Source organism: Urocampus carinirostris, chromosome 13 (assembly GCF_059441175.1).
Source record: "Urocampus carinirostris isolate Australia breed hairy pipefish chromosome 13, RoL_Ucar_1.0, whole genome shotgun sequence".
Taxonomy (NCBI): Eukaryota; Metazoa; Chordata; class Actinopteri; order Syngnathiformes; family Syngnathidae; genus Urocampus; species Urocampus carinirostris.
This window is the reverse complement of record NC_142361.1, coordinates 38,932,274-38,949,324: the sequence shown is the minus strand read 5'-3', so window position 1 is coordinate 38,949,324 and position 17,051 is coordinate 38,932,274. Positions and strand designations below refer to the sequence as shown.

The following is a 17,051-nucleotide window of genomic DNA, read 5'->3' as shown; positions in this document are numbered from 1 at the left end:
AAAAAGGCTAGCCTTGTATACAAAGAGGTTCGCAGACAGGGTTGGGTAGGGTTACTTTAACTGGATTACTTTTAATGACTTTTGGATAACTCCAATACCAAATATGCTAATAAAAGACAAAAGAAAGTAAATAGGAATAAAATGATGACTCACAACATGTGGTAAGCTTTCTCCCCTGGCTTTGATCTCTTTGATCTCCGGCAAAACGAAAATAAAATGCGACAGAAACAAAATGAAAATCAATCCAAACATCATTTTTGCCCTTCCATGTATTCCGTTACTCCCCAAGCCTGCACAAAATGTAGTCATTTTATTCATATTTAGTTTCTTTTGTCTTTTATTAGCATATCTTTTAAGTTTTTATGACATGTTTGTCCTGGTGTGCCGTATCATATTTGTTGGAAACGAGGTTGGCAACGTTGCAATCAATGATAAGTAAAACAATGGTTAGTGCTTGTGCGGCAGAGTTCTGAGGTCATGAGATCGAACATCATGTGTGGAGTTTGCATGTTCTCCCCGTGCTTGCGTGGGTTTCCTCCAAAAACATACATGTCAGGTGAATTGCCCGGTGCAAATTGTCCCTAGGGGTGAATGAGCGAATGAGTTGTCTGTCTCTGTGTGCCCTGTGATTGGCTGGCAACCAGTTCAGGGTGTCCCCTGCCCACTGCCCGGAGATGGCTGGGATGGGCTCCAGTAACCCCGCAACCCGACTGAGGATAAGCGGTACAAGGACGGTTGAATGATTACTAGTGGATAAACAGACTCCAGTGTTATTCTTATTGTATCGTGACTTGTTTACCTGACTGCCCATTTTGCACATCTGGTTAGCTGCTCCTCTTGCACTCTTTGCACTACTTTATAATACTATACATAGCTATAATTATTTAGTATATTATTAGTACTTCAATACTCCAACTCGATACAACATTTTATTTATATCTGTACATTTAAGGAAACTGTGCGGGTCAGATGTATCGACATTTCGTTTCGTATACACGTGTACAAGAATGACAATAAAGAATATCTGAATCTGAATGTACTCTAATGATTGACACAATCATAATCTGTAAAACATATTTCCTTTGTTCGTTAAAGCCCCGCTTCCTACATATTTTTAATTGATATTTCTTAATTTCTCAACAGATAACCATTAACGCCACTAATGCTCAGGCTTTAGGACTGCAGTTAGTGGCCTTCACCAGCAGGGCGGCTCAATTCACAGATGTCATGGATGTCATTTTTGTCACACATCTGGTGGAAAGACTGACCAGAATGGTAAAAAAGCGCAAAGAAGTAAGTGTCGAAAGCACATAAATCTTGTCATTGTTTTATTTTATGGTGCGTTTACACATATATTTCCAGGTTCAGGTGAGTTAGATTTAGTAGAATGTAAAATGCATGAAAAAACAGTTTTTTTAAATACTTTAGAGCAGGGGTGTCAAACTCATTTTAACTCAGGGGCCACATGATAGAATAAACATTCTGTCGGGGGCCGGACGAGTAGATTAGAGAGAAAGAAAAATGGAGATAAAGAAATAAAAGAAAGAGGGAGGGAAAAGGAGAGGGGGTGGGACAAAGAGAGAGAGAGAGGGACAGAGCGTGAGAAACAAAAGAGATCAAAAGAGAAGTCGTGAGAGAGGGGGTAATAAAGGGAGAGGAAGAAAGAAATCCAAAAAGAAATAGAAAGACAGAAGGAGAGAAAAGAGAAAAGAAAGTGCGAAGGGTAGGAAGAAAGAAAGAAAAGAGAGAATAGGAAAAAAAGGAAGTTAGAGCAAATGAACTTAAAAAGACACAGAAGGAGAAAGAGACAAAGAGCAACAAAGGAAGAGAAAAATAGAGACACAGAGACTGAAAGAGACAAAGACAGAGAGTGGGAGAAAAGGGGTGGAGAAAAAAAAAGAGAGAGAGAGAGAGAGAGAGAGAGAGAGAGAGAGAGAGAGAGAGAGAGAGAGAGAGAGAGAGAGAGAGAGAGAGAGAGAGAGAGAGAGAGAGAGAGAGAGAGAGAGAGAGAGAGAGAGAGAGAGAGAGAGAGAGAGAGAGAGAGAGAGAGAAATAGCTTTCTTTTCCTACAAGTGTTCAAATCAACATCCGGGTTGTGAGACTAGATGGTTAGAGCAATTACCGTATAATCTGGTCTATAGAGCGCACCTGATTATAAGCCGCCCGCACCACATTTTGCGGACATAATTAGTTGTGTCCTTACACAAGCCGCACCTGTATATAAGCCGCATGCGCCAACATTTAAATATGTAACACAGTCACAAGTTTAACCCAAACCTGACTTTAGGTGCCGCGATTGTAACAGCAGATATAGTACACAATCCATCCACCACAATCAGCAACATGAACGGAAAATGATACCGGTAGTTAGAATTTAATGCAAACCTTTAAAGTCCAGGTCCCGTTTAAGTAATCCAATGAAAAAAATGTATATTTCCAATGTTAAATGTGAGAAAAATATATATCCACTATTGTTCCGCTGCAACAACAAAGAGATTTAACTCAGCTTTACCCCAATTCCCGTCAGCCCGCGTTTGCTTCGCCCCTTCTTTTTAATTCGCTCGTTGAAAACATATCACAATAAGTCTCTGAAATAAATACATTACAAAAAGATACAGTTGCGAATATATATTATACATGGTTACACATATTTACAAAGAAAGACGGTACACCGAGAGAGTTTTCAAAGCTTTAATAATAATAATATGATTTTCATCCCAAACCGTGCCTGTGAAGGGTAGCAAAACGCTACTCCTAACACGCTCGCAACGCGCAAAGCGTAGCTGTAAAAGAAGCCGTACCGCAATTGCGAAATTCACGTTAAACCGTCATCAGCTTTCTCCTTATAACTGTCGCCATCAAGGGCGCTTTCCTCATAATCGGAACGAACCAATTCGAACGTAAACTAAGAGGATGCAGATGCAGTCTTCCTCGGTGCATATATTCCACCGGTCTAAGTCTGACCAAAATATGGGCGTGGTTAGAATAAAATGAAACCTAGAGTGGAATATTCTCAAAACTCCGTCCTCACACCAGTGCTGTTAAGACTGGATCTTGCTGGATTTTGCAGGTGGGTTGATAAAATCCAGACTCACGGCCTTTCCCTGACAGCAAACTAGATATCGTTTTGAACAATGTAGGGACTGTTAAAATACTGTATGGATGAATGCATTGACTGAATGAATGAATGAAAGAATGAAAACTTTATTTCGAGAGGCCACTCGTTGAAGATTATCGAGTGACAGATCACTAAACCGGGAGAAATTCCCTGGACAGCCACCATGTCGTGCATCTATAGATTTTAGCCCTTTAATATGTGATGTATTAACAGTGTCTTTCGAAATGTCATCCCATATGCATTGAAGACCATAAAGTCACGGGCTGAATGGGTAGAACTATCTGGAATAATCTGTTGCCTCGTTAGCAATGCTAGAGTGTCGAAAAGGATTTTGGGGTTATTCTTTTGTGCCGCAATCAACTTCGAACACTGGGCTGATTTTGCAGAGGCAAGGGCTGCTTTATACTTTAACAAGTTGTCACACCAGGTTTGACGGGAAATCTCAATCTTGGTAGCGCGCCATTTTCTTTCTGATTTCCTGCATTCTTGTTTAAGCGATGTAGTTTTATCAGTAAACCAAGGCGTGCGTCTTTTAGGTCGTGATTTAAGCCGTATGGCTGCTACTGAATCCAGGACACTAGCCAGGGTAGCATTAAACTCATTCATGAGTGAGTCAATAGAATAGAATATACCTTTGTTGTCATTGTTGCAAAATGGGTTAACATATTGTGACAACGAAATTGGGCATGACACTCCAGTTTCACACATTCACAGTGAGGTAAAAAACCAAGAAGATAAAGGAACAGAGCAGATAAGGTTATAAAACAAGGAGGATAAGGTTGTAGTTTTAATTTACACAATATTTAAACAAGAAATGTCAGCATGTAGGATGTCACAGACAGTACAATAGAGCCTTTATATGAAGGAAACGATGCAAAAATGAGTAAATAAATGCCCCTTATTGATGTGTATGATATATCACCCACGTACTTATTGTCTCAGATGTTTTGAATATAATTTTGCGCATGCAAACATCTGAATGTCTCTTCAGCTGGGGGACTATATTTCAGAGATAGCCAGCAACATGATGCTGGTTGAGGAACACATCCTATGGATGGCCCAGAACGAAGCCAGGGCGTGCACTAGGATTGTTCAGTGCGTGGAACGCATCGCAGACCTGGCGCTAACTGGAGACAACCAGGCCATTTCCAAGGTACGGTTGAGAAAACCAAAACAAAACAGGAAGAAAACAAAAGGATTTGTAATCATAACCAATGTTCCCTGTAATTTTCCACGGGTCTGAGCGTTCACACAAAGTCGGTGAGCAACGCTTGAAACAACAGTGAGCCACCATAATCCCAAGTGTGGCAAGATAATTCATGATCAAACAGGTCCAAAACTTTTTAAATTCCTTTAAAAAAAAATTTCATTGTGTTTATTTTTTCCGAGCTGTTACTCTTTTCTTTTTGTTCTCTATTTACTTTTTTCCTACATTTCTTTCTTTTTTTTTCTTCTGGATTTTTTTCTAAATTTTTCTTTCTTTTTTTCCTTTTGTTTCTTTTTGTTTCGGGGGCAGCAGTAGCTCAGGAGGTAGAGCGCTCGTCTTGGGATCAAGGAATCCCAGTTCGAATCTCGGCTCGTCCGTGTTACATGTGGAAGTGTCCTTGGGTAAGACACTGAACCCCTAATACCCCCAATAAGCAGGTTAGCGCCTTACATGGCTGCAAGGCCGCTATTAGGAAATGTGAAGCACACTGTTAAGCGCTTTGGGAAGTCATTGACTTGAAAAGCGCTATAGAAATGCAGATCATCATTTCATTTTTTCCGAGCTGTTACGTTTTTCTTTTTGTTCTCTATTTACTTTTTTCCTACATTTACTTCTTTTCTTTTTTTCTGGCTTTTTAAAAAAAATGTCCTTCTTTTTTTCTTTTCCTTTTCTTTCTTTTTTTCTCAGCTTTTCACTACTTTTTCATGTTGTTATTTTTTTCTTTTTTGTTCTATTCCCCCCTTCCTTTAAGTCATTTTGTCCATTATTTTATATCATATTTAGTCATGTTGGGATTAAAGAAGTAAAAACAACCTGAAGAGCCGTTTAGGACCCGAAAGAGCCGGTTCCCTTTAGTGAGCCGAGCCGAAGAAGCCGGTTCTCGACAAACTCTACTGACTTTACTCAACTTCGTTCTCCTTCGACTCGACTTCAAAATACCGCATTTAGGACACAACTTCAGGGGAACCCGTGTATTTTTTACCTTCATGCACTGTAACTTTGACTCAAGTCGCTTCTTAATGAGTCATTTTGAGCCCTGATTTTTGTGCGCTGGCTAGATTTTCTTGTGCGCAGCTTAGAGGGAACATTGGTCAGAACTACCGATGGATAGCCCGACTTGTTTTTTTTCAGGTTTCCGCAAACATAGCTCTGGAGGCTTTTCTGATACGACCCTCCAACTTTCTGGGTCTGTCTTGCACGGCTCTCCAACAATCTCCATTGTCAACGACATCGGCCCAACCGGACAGGAACACCCCCAAGAACAAGGGTTCTAGAAGAGAACGTGACACAATGGCCGAATCGTTCCTCAACTTCAAATGTGACACAATCCATCGAGGCTTGCCACCCAGTCATCTCATCAAGGTAATCTTGGAAATCAGCTATTTCTATATCTGTTAATTAGATTGTCAAACAGGAGGCCCGCGGGCCAGATCAGGCCCGCTAAGGATTGAATCTGTCCCGCGAGACAACACTCAAAGAAGCGCAAGAGAAAAATAAGCTGCAGGTTGAAATATGTCAACTTGATGTTGCTAAAGCCAGGTGCCTCGAACAAAGACACTGTACTTGTATTTATTTCTCTCTCTCTCTCCCTCTCTCTCTTTTCCACCCCTTTTCTCCCACTCTCTCTGTCTCGTTCACTCTCTGTGTCTCTCTTTTTCTCTTCCTTTGTTGCTCTTTGTCTCTTTCTCTCTCTGTGTCTTTTTAACTTCTTTTGCTCTAACTTCCTTTTTCCTTTTCTCTCTTTACTCTTTCTCTCTTCCTACCCTTCGCACTTTCTTTTCTCTTCCTCCGTCTATTTCTCTTTGGATTTCTTTCTTCCTCTCCCTTTCTTTTCCCCCTCTCATGACTTTTTATCTCTTTTGTTTCTCACGCTCTCTCCCTCTCTCTCTCTTTCTCTCTCCCTCTCTCTCTTTTCCACCCCTTTTCTCCCACCCTTTGTCTCTGTCTCTTTCACTCTCTGTGTCTCTCTTTTTCTCTTCCTTTGTTGCTCTTTGTCTCCTTCTCTCTCTGTGTCTTTTTAACTTGTTTTGCTCTAACTTCCTTTTTCCTTTTCTCTTTTTTCTCTTTCTCTCTTCCTACCCTTTGCGCTTTCTTTGCTCTTTTCTCTTCTTCTGTCTTTCCATTTCTCTTTGGATTTCTTTCTTCCTCTCCCTTTCTTTTCCCCCTCTCTCACGACTTTTTATCTTTTTTTTTCTCACGCTCTCTCCCTCTCTCTCTTTTTTTCTTTGTCCAGCCCTCTCGCCTTTTCCCTATTTCTTTTCTCTCTCTCTCTCTCTCTCTCTCTCTCTCTCTCTCACCCTCTCTCTCTCTTCCACCCCTTTTCTCCCACTCTCTCTCTCTTGCACTCTCTGTGTCTCTCTTTTTCTCTTCCTTTGTTGCTCTTTGTCTCTTTCTCTCTCTGTGTCTCTTTAACTTGTTTTGCTCTAACTTCCTTTTTCCTTTTCCCTTTTTTCTCTTTCTCTCTTCCTACCCTTTGCGCTTTCTTTTCTCTTTTCTCTCCTTCTGTCTTTCTATTTCTCTTTGAATTTCTTTCTTTCTCTCCCTTTCTTTTCCCCCTCTCTCACGACTTTTTATCTTTTGTTTCTCACGCTCTCTCCCTCTCTCTCTTTTTCTTTCTTTGTCCCGCCCTCTCTCCTTTTCCCTCCCTCTTTCTCTTATTTCTTTCTCTTTTTCTTTCTCTTGAATCTGCTAGTCCGGCCCCCGACAGAATGTTTGTTCTATGGTGTGGCCCCCGAGTTCAAATGAGTTTGACACCCCTGCTTTAGATTGTGAAATTCCAGGAAACCCTGGCTATTTTCTATTTTTCGCTCTATGCATTTTATAATGTGACCTTTACTAAAGCATCAAGGGAAATTGATTGTACATGGATCGTTTTTTTATGGTGCATACTGTCACAACCGGCAAAAAAGGTAGACCCAATCGCGTAACATATCTTGCAAGTTCATTGAATAGAAAGAGGAAGGGCAGCGTCCGCGATTCGGTGCTCGCTGGACGCGGGAAGGAAGTCGCTCTCGCAATCGGCAGTGATTCTTCCGTAGCGGGAGAAGGCAATGTCAGGGACGGAAAAACAGGTCGATAGTCGGGACAGCAGTGCAAAATGTGGTCGGGATCAAAAACTGGTCGTGAGCCGGAACGGGAGAGCAGTCGAGATCAAAACGGGTCACAGCCGGAGACAACTTTTTCGACACAAAATTGTCATTATTACCCGATTATTTTTATTTTTAACAAAGATTTACCGCAGTCCAAACTTTTCGTCAGGCAGATCCGCCATTGTTGTTTTGGTCTCGCGGTTCGAGTTTTCGTCCGCACGCCGATCTCAGCAAACGAGATCTCGCTGCTTCGAGATGACGTCATTGTTGTGGTGGTTGTCGTCGAGGGAAGGTGAAAATCAACACAAATTTGGTAATTTCTTCAGTCTCAGTAATACGTCGGAACATAATGCAGAAAGTGATAACAACGGCATTAATTCCGGCACGAAAAAACGGCGGAGAAATTCTTCGGAAGATCGCAAAGGCAAGGAAAACACGCGTGTTGAACCGAACGATTCGACGAAAGAAAAAGGGGGCGGATCCTTTTTATCATTTACAGGCTCGCATAGGCTAAAGGGGCGAAACAAAGCCTGCAATTGGCCGAAAAAGATGAATGTGAATCACACGTTGGGTTGCACTACGACATAGAGAAAAAAATGTTTTACTAGTCTGTATTTGTAAATATTTTACTCTCCTGGATTTACTACACTCACGGATATAAGAGGACCATGGTTGCACATTATTATCAAACGCAACGACTTCGGTGAGCTACTCCGGCTATATATTTTCCCAGTATCTTGTTTCAGAGTGATATCGATGTTTGTGTGATGGGTCTTTTTTAAATTAAACTCAATTCCAAGTGTTTATTGTCATATGCACAGTAAAGTTGCGAGCGAAAAGGAAAATAGAAAGTAAGGAATGGTTGGCATTTCTTGAATCCCAAGACTTTAACCTTCCGAATGATGGAACGATGCATTTGAGTGACATCGTACAGACACTGTTTCCGTACATGTCTGAGACACGTATTTGCTTCTGTGCAAGCTTTCGGAATGTTAAGGGGGTAAGAAGTTGGACTGAATCATCCGACTGTTTGTCGGCGTTCCCATTGTAGCGCCTTATAATCCGGTGCGCCTTATGTATGGAAAATACAGGACCAAAAACTATTTTTTTGGGGGTGCGCCCTATAATCCGGTGCGCCTTATAGCGCGGAAAATACAGTATATATTTGTCACCGATTTACAATTTCAACCTCGATAACACTCTGTCGGGACCCATAGATTTTTCACAGCTCAAATGAACACTGGGTGTCACTGAATAGTCTTTGTCTCCGGACTCGGGTACCTGTCACTTTAAATCATGACAACATTCCTCGCCACGCCATGTGACAAATGCACAGCCGTCAGTAAATTTCCCTGGAGAAATTACCAACACGTCGGAATTCTCGTACTTGTTTTGCTGTACAGCTATCTTATTTGGTTATTAAAAAATATAAGTGGGAGAGTCAGTGGTTTTTGTGCCAAATCTGAGTCAGCGGACACAATTGTGCTATTGGGCTTTTTCTTCTTCTCTAATCTTCTCTATTGAGACTGTCTTGTCTCTGTGCCTTGGCAGCAGCTTAAGTACTTTTCTACATTTTACCTCAGGGTCACTCTTGCGAAAGTGTGTGTTTTGTTCGTGCAAGCTTAATAAAGTCACACTCTGAGCGTTCACAGAGTCGATGAACAACGCTTGAAACGACAGTGTGCAACGGCGATCCCAAGTGTGGCAACTATGTCATGTAGGAGAAAATGCAGGTTCGATATCTTTTAAGTCTTCTTACGTGATTTAATCAAGTACACAGAGGCTTGCCACGAGGGGGAGCTCTTTATTTCGTCATCCCAAAGAACTCAGAGAACTCCAGACATAACAACGCTTTTATAGCTTCAGTTTGAGTACAACCCAAGAGGCGGCGGAGATCTGACGTCTCAACAAGGAAGATGTTGTCGTACCCTTATTAGGACATGTTGTTCGCCTCAGTTTGCTCAGAGAGTCCTTGAAGAAAGGCCTTGCAGGTCTCATGCCCTTTTAGGGAAATTCAACTGTCTTGCCAAGGACCTTCTCGAAATGATGTCAACATTCCCTCACTACTGTAAGCAAGTCTTTCTACATTTCTAAATGTATGCAACTCTATTCTACAAATGCAAGTCTATTTTCCACAACAGTCATTATCAAGCATGTCCAAAACTTGACATCAAGTTACATTTTGCTGAGTTTCCGGCAATGCAAAATTATTTTTCTCTTTTAACACCGATTTTGGCTAACCTGCATTGGCTCCCAGTTAGCCTTAGATGTGATTTCAAGGTTCTCTTAGTATTATACAAAATCATACAAGCCCTTTGAGACTCTTTGTGATTTAGGGCTATACAAATAAAAATGACTTGACTTGACTTGACTTAAATGAATTGACTGACTATTGAAAAGGTTGCACGGCCTACAAACTACATTTGTTTTTACAATTCTTTCACAAGATATCCATTTCTGTTTTTTCCTGATATATTTTGTCGCATAATACTAAAATTTTGGGGGCTTATTGAGTCGGCTTCACGATACACAACTGTATTTAATCACATTTTTGAATGAAAGTACAATGTTGGCAACAAGATTGGCTTGGTATCATTGGAAATTTTTTGAATGCAATCTTTCTTTTTTTATTCCTTTAAAAAAAAAATCTCATTGTGTTTATCCTTTGCTGTCTGGTAATCCTGAAAGGGGGATGCCACATGTGCGGTCCCTTCTCAAGGTTTCTCCATTTTCCTCATGTTGAGGTTTTTGAGTTTTTCCTTGCCCTCATGTTGGTTCCAGATCAGGGGATGGTGTAATAATAGTCTGAAAAATAATCTGTGTAATAACCTGTGTATCCCTTTGAGGCTCTTTGTGATTAAGGGCTATACAAATAAAAATGACTTGACTTTATTTTTTCCGAGCTGTTTCTTTTTTTCTTTTTGATCTCTATTTACTTTTTTTTCCTTTGTTTCCATCTTTTCTTTTTTTCTGTTTTTTTTTTCTGAATTTTTCCTTATTTTTTTGTCTTCCTTTTGTTTCTTTTTTTCTCAGCTTTTCAGTACTTTTTCATTTTGGTATTTTTTTCTTTTTTGTTCTATTCCCCCTTCCTTTAAGTCATTTTGTGCATAATTATGTTGGGATTAAAGAAGCAAAAAAAACAACCTGAAGAGCCGTTTAGGACCCAACAGAGCCGGTTCCTTTTAGTGAGCCGAGCCGAAGAAGCCGGTTCCCGACAAACTCTACTGACTTTACTCAACTTCGTTCTACTTCGACCTTGACTTCCAAATACTGCATTTAGAACACAACGTCAGGGGAACCCGTGTGTTTTGACCTTCATGCACTGTAACTTTGACTTAATTTGCTTCTTAATTAGTAATTTGGAGCCCTGATTTTTGTGCACTGGCTAGATTTTCTTGTGTGCTGGGAGGGAACATTGGTCAGGACAATGTAACATTTCAAAAAAATATTCCCAGTGTCCCTTTTTTTAATGTCTAGAGATGATCTTTCACATAGAGGAACTTATCTCTTACAGAGGAATTAATGTAAGGAGGCGTTGAGGTGCTACTTAAAGGCTCCTGAGACTGCAAATCTGCTGTCACTTGGAGATTTGGTGAATTGGATTAATGGTCTTATCAAAAAAGTGGTGTTCCTCTTTTTTCCTCAGAAAATTCATTACTTTTCCAGACAGGATAAAGCTTTTTAGGGAGGATGGGTGGATGACGTATAGTCTATTTTTGAGAGACGAACATGACCTGCATGTCAAGAACCAGAACAGGATCAGGACCCAAACGCGTGACGTTCTCACACAAGCCTTTTATTTTACGGGAAATGGGGAGTCATGCACGTTAGGCAGCAGTCTGGCGTGGAATGAAAGGAAGCCAGAGGCCGACGAGATCGATACCAATTGCCCGAGCAGATATCAGACAGATGGGATCGATATCGAAACAGGACGGGACAGACAGGATTGATATCGAAATTAAACAGGACAAACTAGACGGGAACGTATATATATATATATATATATATATATATATATATATATATATATATACCGTAAATTCCGGACTTTAAGCTGCTACTTTTTCCCCAAACGTTGAACCCTGCGGCTTATTCAGCGATGCGGCCAATTTATGTCATTTTTCTAACGGCCGCCAGCGGCACTCGAGTACAAAAAGATTTAAACTGCAACTTCTTAGCTTGTGCACAAATTAAATTAGCGTAGACATATCCTCATCATGCAAATTGCAAAAAGAAAGGCACATGACGTAGCTTTCAAGCTAAAAGCAAACGAGCAGTCCGATAAAGAAGGAAACAGAGCTACTGCATGTAAACTTCACTTTGCGAGTGTGTTGCTAGCGTGTTTTTGAATAAGGAAGCGTGCGACGACGTCTATATGACAAAGTCTCTTTCCCATACTCGGGAAGACGACTTTGATGACGTCAGTTATAAGGAGGAAGATGAGGACGGTTTACCGTGCTTACTGCAAGAACGGAATGTTTTTTTAACAGAGCTGTTTACTGTGTTGCGAGCGTGTTGCTGGTAGCGTTTTGCTACCCTTCACAGGCACGGTTTGGGATGAAAGTTCTAATATTATTATTAAAGCTTTGAAAACTCTCGGTGTACCGTCTTTCTTTGTAAATATGTGTAACCATGTACAATATGTATTTGAAACTGTATATTTTTGTAATGCTTTATTTTAGAAACTTATTCTGATATGTTTTGCACTAGCAAATGAGAAAGAAGGGGCGGGGCAAACGCGGGCTGACGGGAAGTGGAGTAAAGTTGAGACGTGTTTGTGGACGCGGCCGACAATAGTGGATGTATATTTTTCCCACCATTACCTTTGGAAATATACACTTTTTTCCTTGGATTACTTTCAACGGGCACCCGGACTCTGCAGGTCTGCATTAAATCTTAAGTACCGGTAACAATTTCCGTTTATTTTGCCGGCTGTGATTTTTGGACTGTATCGGGTATCGGTTAATTTCGTGTTTGTATTGCGTTTTTTTAATGTGGACGCATGCGGCTAATATACAGGTGCGGCTTGTGTATGTACAAAATCGGCTTTCCTCCTGAAATGTGGTGGGTGCGGCTTATAATCAGGTGCGCTCCATAGTCCGGAATTTACGGTATATATGTATGTATGTATGTATGTGTATATATATATATGTTTAGAGAGAGAGAGAGAGAGAGATTCATACATATACGTTCTTTTAGACATGTTTTAATTAATTAAAAATCTATAGTTTACTCTTTTTCTATATTATATATTGAATTCTATTTTTATAGGACGATTATTTTTGGTATATCAATTTTTTACTAGTTTTCTATTATAACGTAATCCTTAAAATGCTAAAATATACTGTATATAAACATTTATACAGAGTATTATTTTAATACTGTGGGTTTTTTTGTTTTTCCCATTAAAGTTAGAAAAATGTGTATGGTATTCGATTATATGTTGAAATTTTTTTTTTATATTATTATTATTATTATTTTGCATGCATGCAATCTAGTGCTGTGAAAAAAACAAGGACTATATATCGGAAAAGAGCAAAACGTTTTTTTTTTCCCTGCGGTAGTATGACAAAGCCAACCGACTCCAGTCCACGTTGATCATTGCATATTTAAATTTTATTCTCGTGCCGAATGGAATGCCAAAAAATGACAAAATATAAAACGAAATCCTTGCCTTAGCTGTTTTTTTTGTTTTTTTCCCCCCCCAAAAAATGAGTTAACGTTCCTAAGACGGCCATTCAGCGCATGCAGCCTTCCTTGAAGCTCATTAGCCACATCTTCAACTGCTTAAGATAAATTTATTGCACGGCTTGAGGAATTTTCACTCGAATACACACGTCTTCACCTCGACTCACAAAGCCTTGGGCAGAGTTACGGCGATTTCTCTCCATCCAGCTCCTTCGGGTTCCGTTGCATGCACTGATAGCCAGGTAATTGCATTTTGACCAATTGCATACCGAGTTATTCCCGAGGTGAAACAAAGGCATGTGTCTTCGCACTGCTTGAAGCGAAAAAACCAAATGGAGCACATGAGTGGTTTGCCTTAACATTATAGAGCTGCGCTGCATAATTACCTCCCCCTATGCCACTTCTTTACAGTGCTCTTATACGGATGTCTTCACTAAAGTTGACTCGGAGCCTTAATGCACTAGTGAAAGATGGCAGGAACACAATAGAGCAATTACCGTAAATTCCGGACTATAGAGCGCACCTGATTGTAAGCAGCACCCACCACATTTTAGAAGGTAAACCGATTTTGCACATACACAAGCCGCACCTGTTTATAAGCCGCATGCGCCCATATTTAAACATGTAACACAAACACAAAATTAACCCGAACCCGACTTCAAGTCCCGCGATTGAAACTAAATGTTCTTCATTAAAGTCCACAATCCAAAAATCACAGCCGGCAAAATGAATGGAAAATGATACCGGTACTTAAGGTTTGATGCAGACGTGCAGAGTCCGGGTCCCTGTTGAAAGTAATCCAAGGAGAAAAGTGTATATTTCCAAAGGTAAGGGTGGGAAAAATATATCAGATGAACACATTTACTCATGCAACTCCTTTTTCTTTAACCAACTTTTTACCCCCTCTTCTTTCCTTGTCCATCCATCACCTTTAGCGGTCCCCACTTAAACTCGGCACCCCGCGTTTGTTCCGCCCCTCCTTTTTCATTTACCCGTGCAAAACATATCAGAATAAGTGTCTAAAATAATACAAATAAATACATTACAAAAATATACAGTTGCAAATACATATTATACATGGTTACACATATTTACAAAGAAAGACGGTACACCGAGAGAGTTTTCAAAGCTTTAATAATAATAATATAGCTTTGACAGGGCAGTTAATGGTAGCGACACTCGAGCGCCGCTGGCAGCCGTTAGAAAAACGACATAAATTGGCCGCATCACTGAATAAACCGCAGGGTTGAAAGTTAGGGAAAAAAGTAGCGGCTTATAGTCCGGAATTTACGGTAGTCAAATATGAAAAAAAAAGTCTACACTAACAGTGTCCATTTGACCTGTGAAAAGTGATGGGTCCCGGGGACTCGCATGCTCAAAAATCTATGGGTCCCGACAGAGATCTATGGCTCCCCAAAATTTAGTATTATCCAGGTAAATTGTAAATCGGCGACAAATATATAAATAAATATATAAATCTATATATAAATTCAGTTTTAATCACTTCCGATTTTTCAGTTCATATATTCTTGGTGGTTTGCTGTCCCGCCACAGTTGTAATGTCTTCTCAAGGTCCAATTGCAGCAACGGAATTTCCATAGCTAATTTGTGGTTTTCATTGTCGTTGTGCCGATCCAATGTGCTTTTCGGAAAGTTCGTATTGCGAAATGATTTGTGCGATCCAGTTTTTTTGTCACGCTGGGTGCACGCATCACAGGACATGTAGCCTCCATTATCATCCTCCTCATAGCGTCACCAGGAATAGAATTGAGTCCATTTTGGCAGAAAAGTCCTTTTCTTGCTAGGAGTATTCTTTTGTTTATCTTTCGTCGAATCGTTCGCTTCAACACACGTGTTTTCCTTGCCTTCGCGGTCTTCCAAAGAATTTCTCCGCCGTTTTTTCGTGCCGGAATGATTGCCGTTGTTACCACTTTCTGTATTATGTTTCGACTTATTACCGACACTGAGGAAATTACCAATTTTTTGTCCATTTGCACCTCATACCAACAGTTTTTTCGGAGGCATACTTCTCTTTCACTCCACAACCACCAAAACAATGACGTCATCTCGAAGCAACGAGATCTCGTTTGCCGAGATCGGCGCGAGACCAAAACAACAATGGCGGATCTGCCTGACGAAAAGTTAGGAGTGCGGTAAATCTTTGCTAAAAAAAAAGTAATCAGGTAATAACAACAATTGAAAAAAGTTGCGTCCCGGGTACGCACGTTGATTTGACACAATGCGTCCCCAGCAAAAATGATGCGTCTAGTCTTGGATTTATTTTGGATTATTTGGATTTATTTTCATTTTGTTTCTGTCGCATTTGATGTTCGTTTTGCCGGAGATCAAAGCCAGGAGAGAAAGCTTACCACGTGTTGTGAGTCATCATTTTATTCCTATTTAGTTTCTTTTGTCTTTTATTAGCATATTTGGTATTGGAGTCATCCAGAAGTAATTGAAAGTAATCCAGTTAAAGTAACCCTACCCAACCCTGGTTTTGCCGGGGATCAAAGAGATCAAAGCCAGGAGAGACAGCTTACCACGTCTTGTAAGTCATCATTTTATTCCTATTTAGTTTATTTTGTCTTTTATTAGCATATTTGGTATTGGAGTCATCCAAAAGTCATTGAAAGTAATCCAGTTAAAGTAACCCTACCCAACCCTGGTTTCTGTCGCATTTTATGTTAGTTTTGCTGGAGATCAAAGAGATCAAAGAGATCAAAGCCAGGAGAGAAAGCTTACCACGTCATGTGAGTCATCATTTTATTCCTATTTAGTTTCTTTTGTCTTTTATTAGCATATTTGGTATTGGAGTCATCCAAAAGTCATTTAAAGTAATCCAGTTAAAGTAACCCTACCCAACCCTGGTTTCTGTCGCATTTGATGTTAGTTTTGCCGGAGATCAAAGAGATCAAAGCCGGGAGAGAAAGCTTACCACGTGTTGTGAGTCATCATTTTATTCCTATTTAGTTTCTTTTGTCTTTTATTAGCATATTTGGTATTGGAGTGATCCAAAAGTCATTGAAAGTAATCCAGTTAAAGTAACCCTACCCAACCCTGCATTTTATGTTAGTTTTGCCGGCAATCAAAGAGATCAAAGCCAGGAGAGAAAGCTTACCACATGTTGTGAGTCATCATTTGATTCCTATTTAGTTTCTTTTGTCTTTTATTAGCATATTTGGTATTGGAGTAATCCAAAAGTCATTGAAAGTAATCCAGTTCAAGTAACCCTACCCAACCCTGCCGGTGTGAATATGAAATGGCACGATAGTGGCAGTGGGCAAAATGGAGAAAGAATATTTTTCTTCACTCCAAACTCTGCATGAGTTATATTTATTTGTATCGGGGCTGCATCAATAAATACGCCCTATTCATACAAAATAGCCTGACTCCTTTGCTGCAGTGCAGAACTTGCAGAGGTGGAAACCATTTTTTCTTTTCCTTTGCGATGATGATTTGACTTTGAACCACCTTGTTCCTTTTTTCATCTCGTTTAACTAGAATTTTTGGGTGGGTTTTTTTAAATATTTTCTGGCACACTGTTATTGGATTGCACACAAGATTTGCATTGCCTTAAAACAGGGGTGTCAAATTCATTTGAACTCGGGGGGCCACACGATAGAACAAACATTCTGTCGGGGGCCGGACGAGTAGATTCAAAAGAAAGAAAAAGAGGGAGGAAAAAGGAGAGAAGGTGGGACAAAGAAAGAGGGAGAGGGAGAGAGCATGAGAAACAAAAGAGATAAAAAGTCATGAGAGGGGGGAAGAAAGGGAGAAGAAGAAAGAAATCCAAAGAGAAATAGAAAGACAGAGGGAGAGAAAAGAGAAAACAAAGTGCGAAGGGTAGGAATAGAGAAAGAGAAAAGAGAGAAAAGGAGAAAAAGGAACTTAGAGCAAAAGAAGTTAAAAAGACACAACGAGAGAAAGAGACAAAGAGCAACAAAGCAAG

At 40.1% G+C, this 17,051-nt stretch overlaps 1 protein-coding gene across 1 annotated transcript in view; it reads left to right on the top strand.

Annotated features, from left to right (window-relative positions):
- adgra1b (adhesion G protein-coupled receptor A1b) overlaps positions 1–17,051 on the top strand; it is a 336,527-nt gene that overhangs the window by 133,754 nt on the left and 185,722 nt on the right. The window contains exons 10-12 of the mRNA XM_088351215.1: positions 1,144–1,293; positions 4,110–4,271; positions 5,457–5,687. Coding sequence (XP_088207341.1) covers positions 1,144–1,293; positions 4,110–4,271; positions 5,457–5,687 — 543 coding nt within the window. The remainder of the gene's footprint in view (positions 1–1,143; positions 1,294–4,109; positions 4,272–5,456; positions 5,688–17,051) is intronic.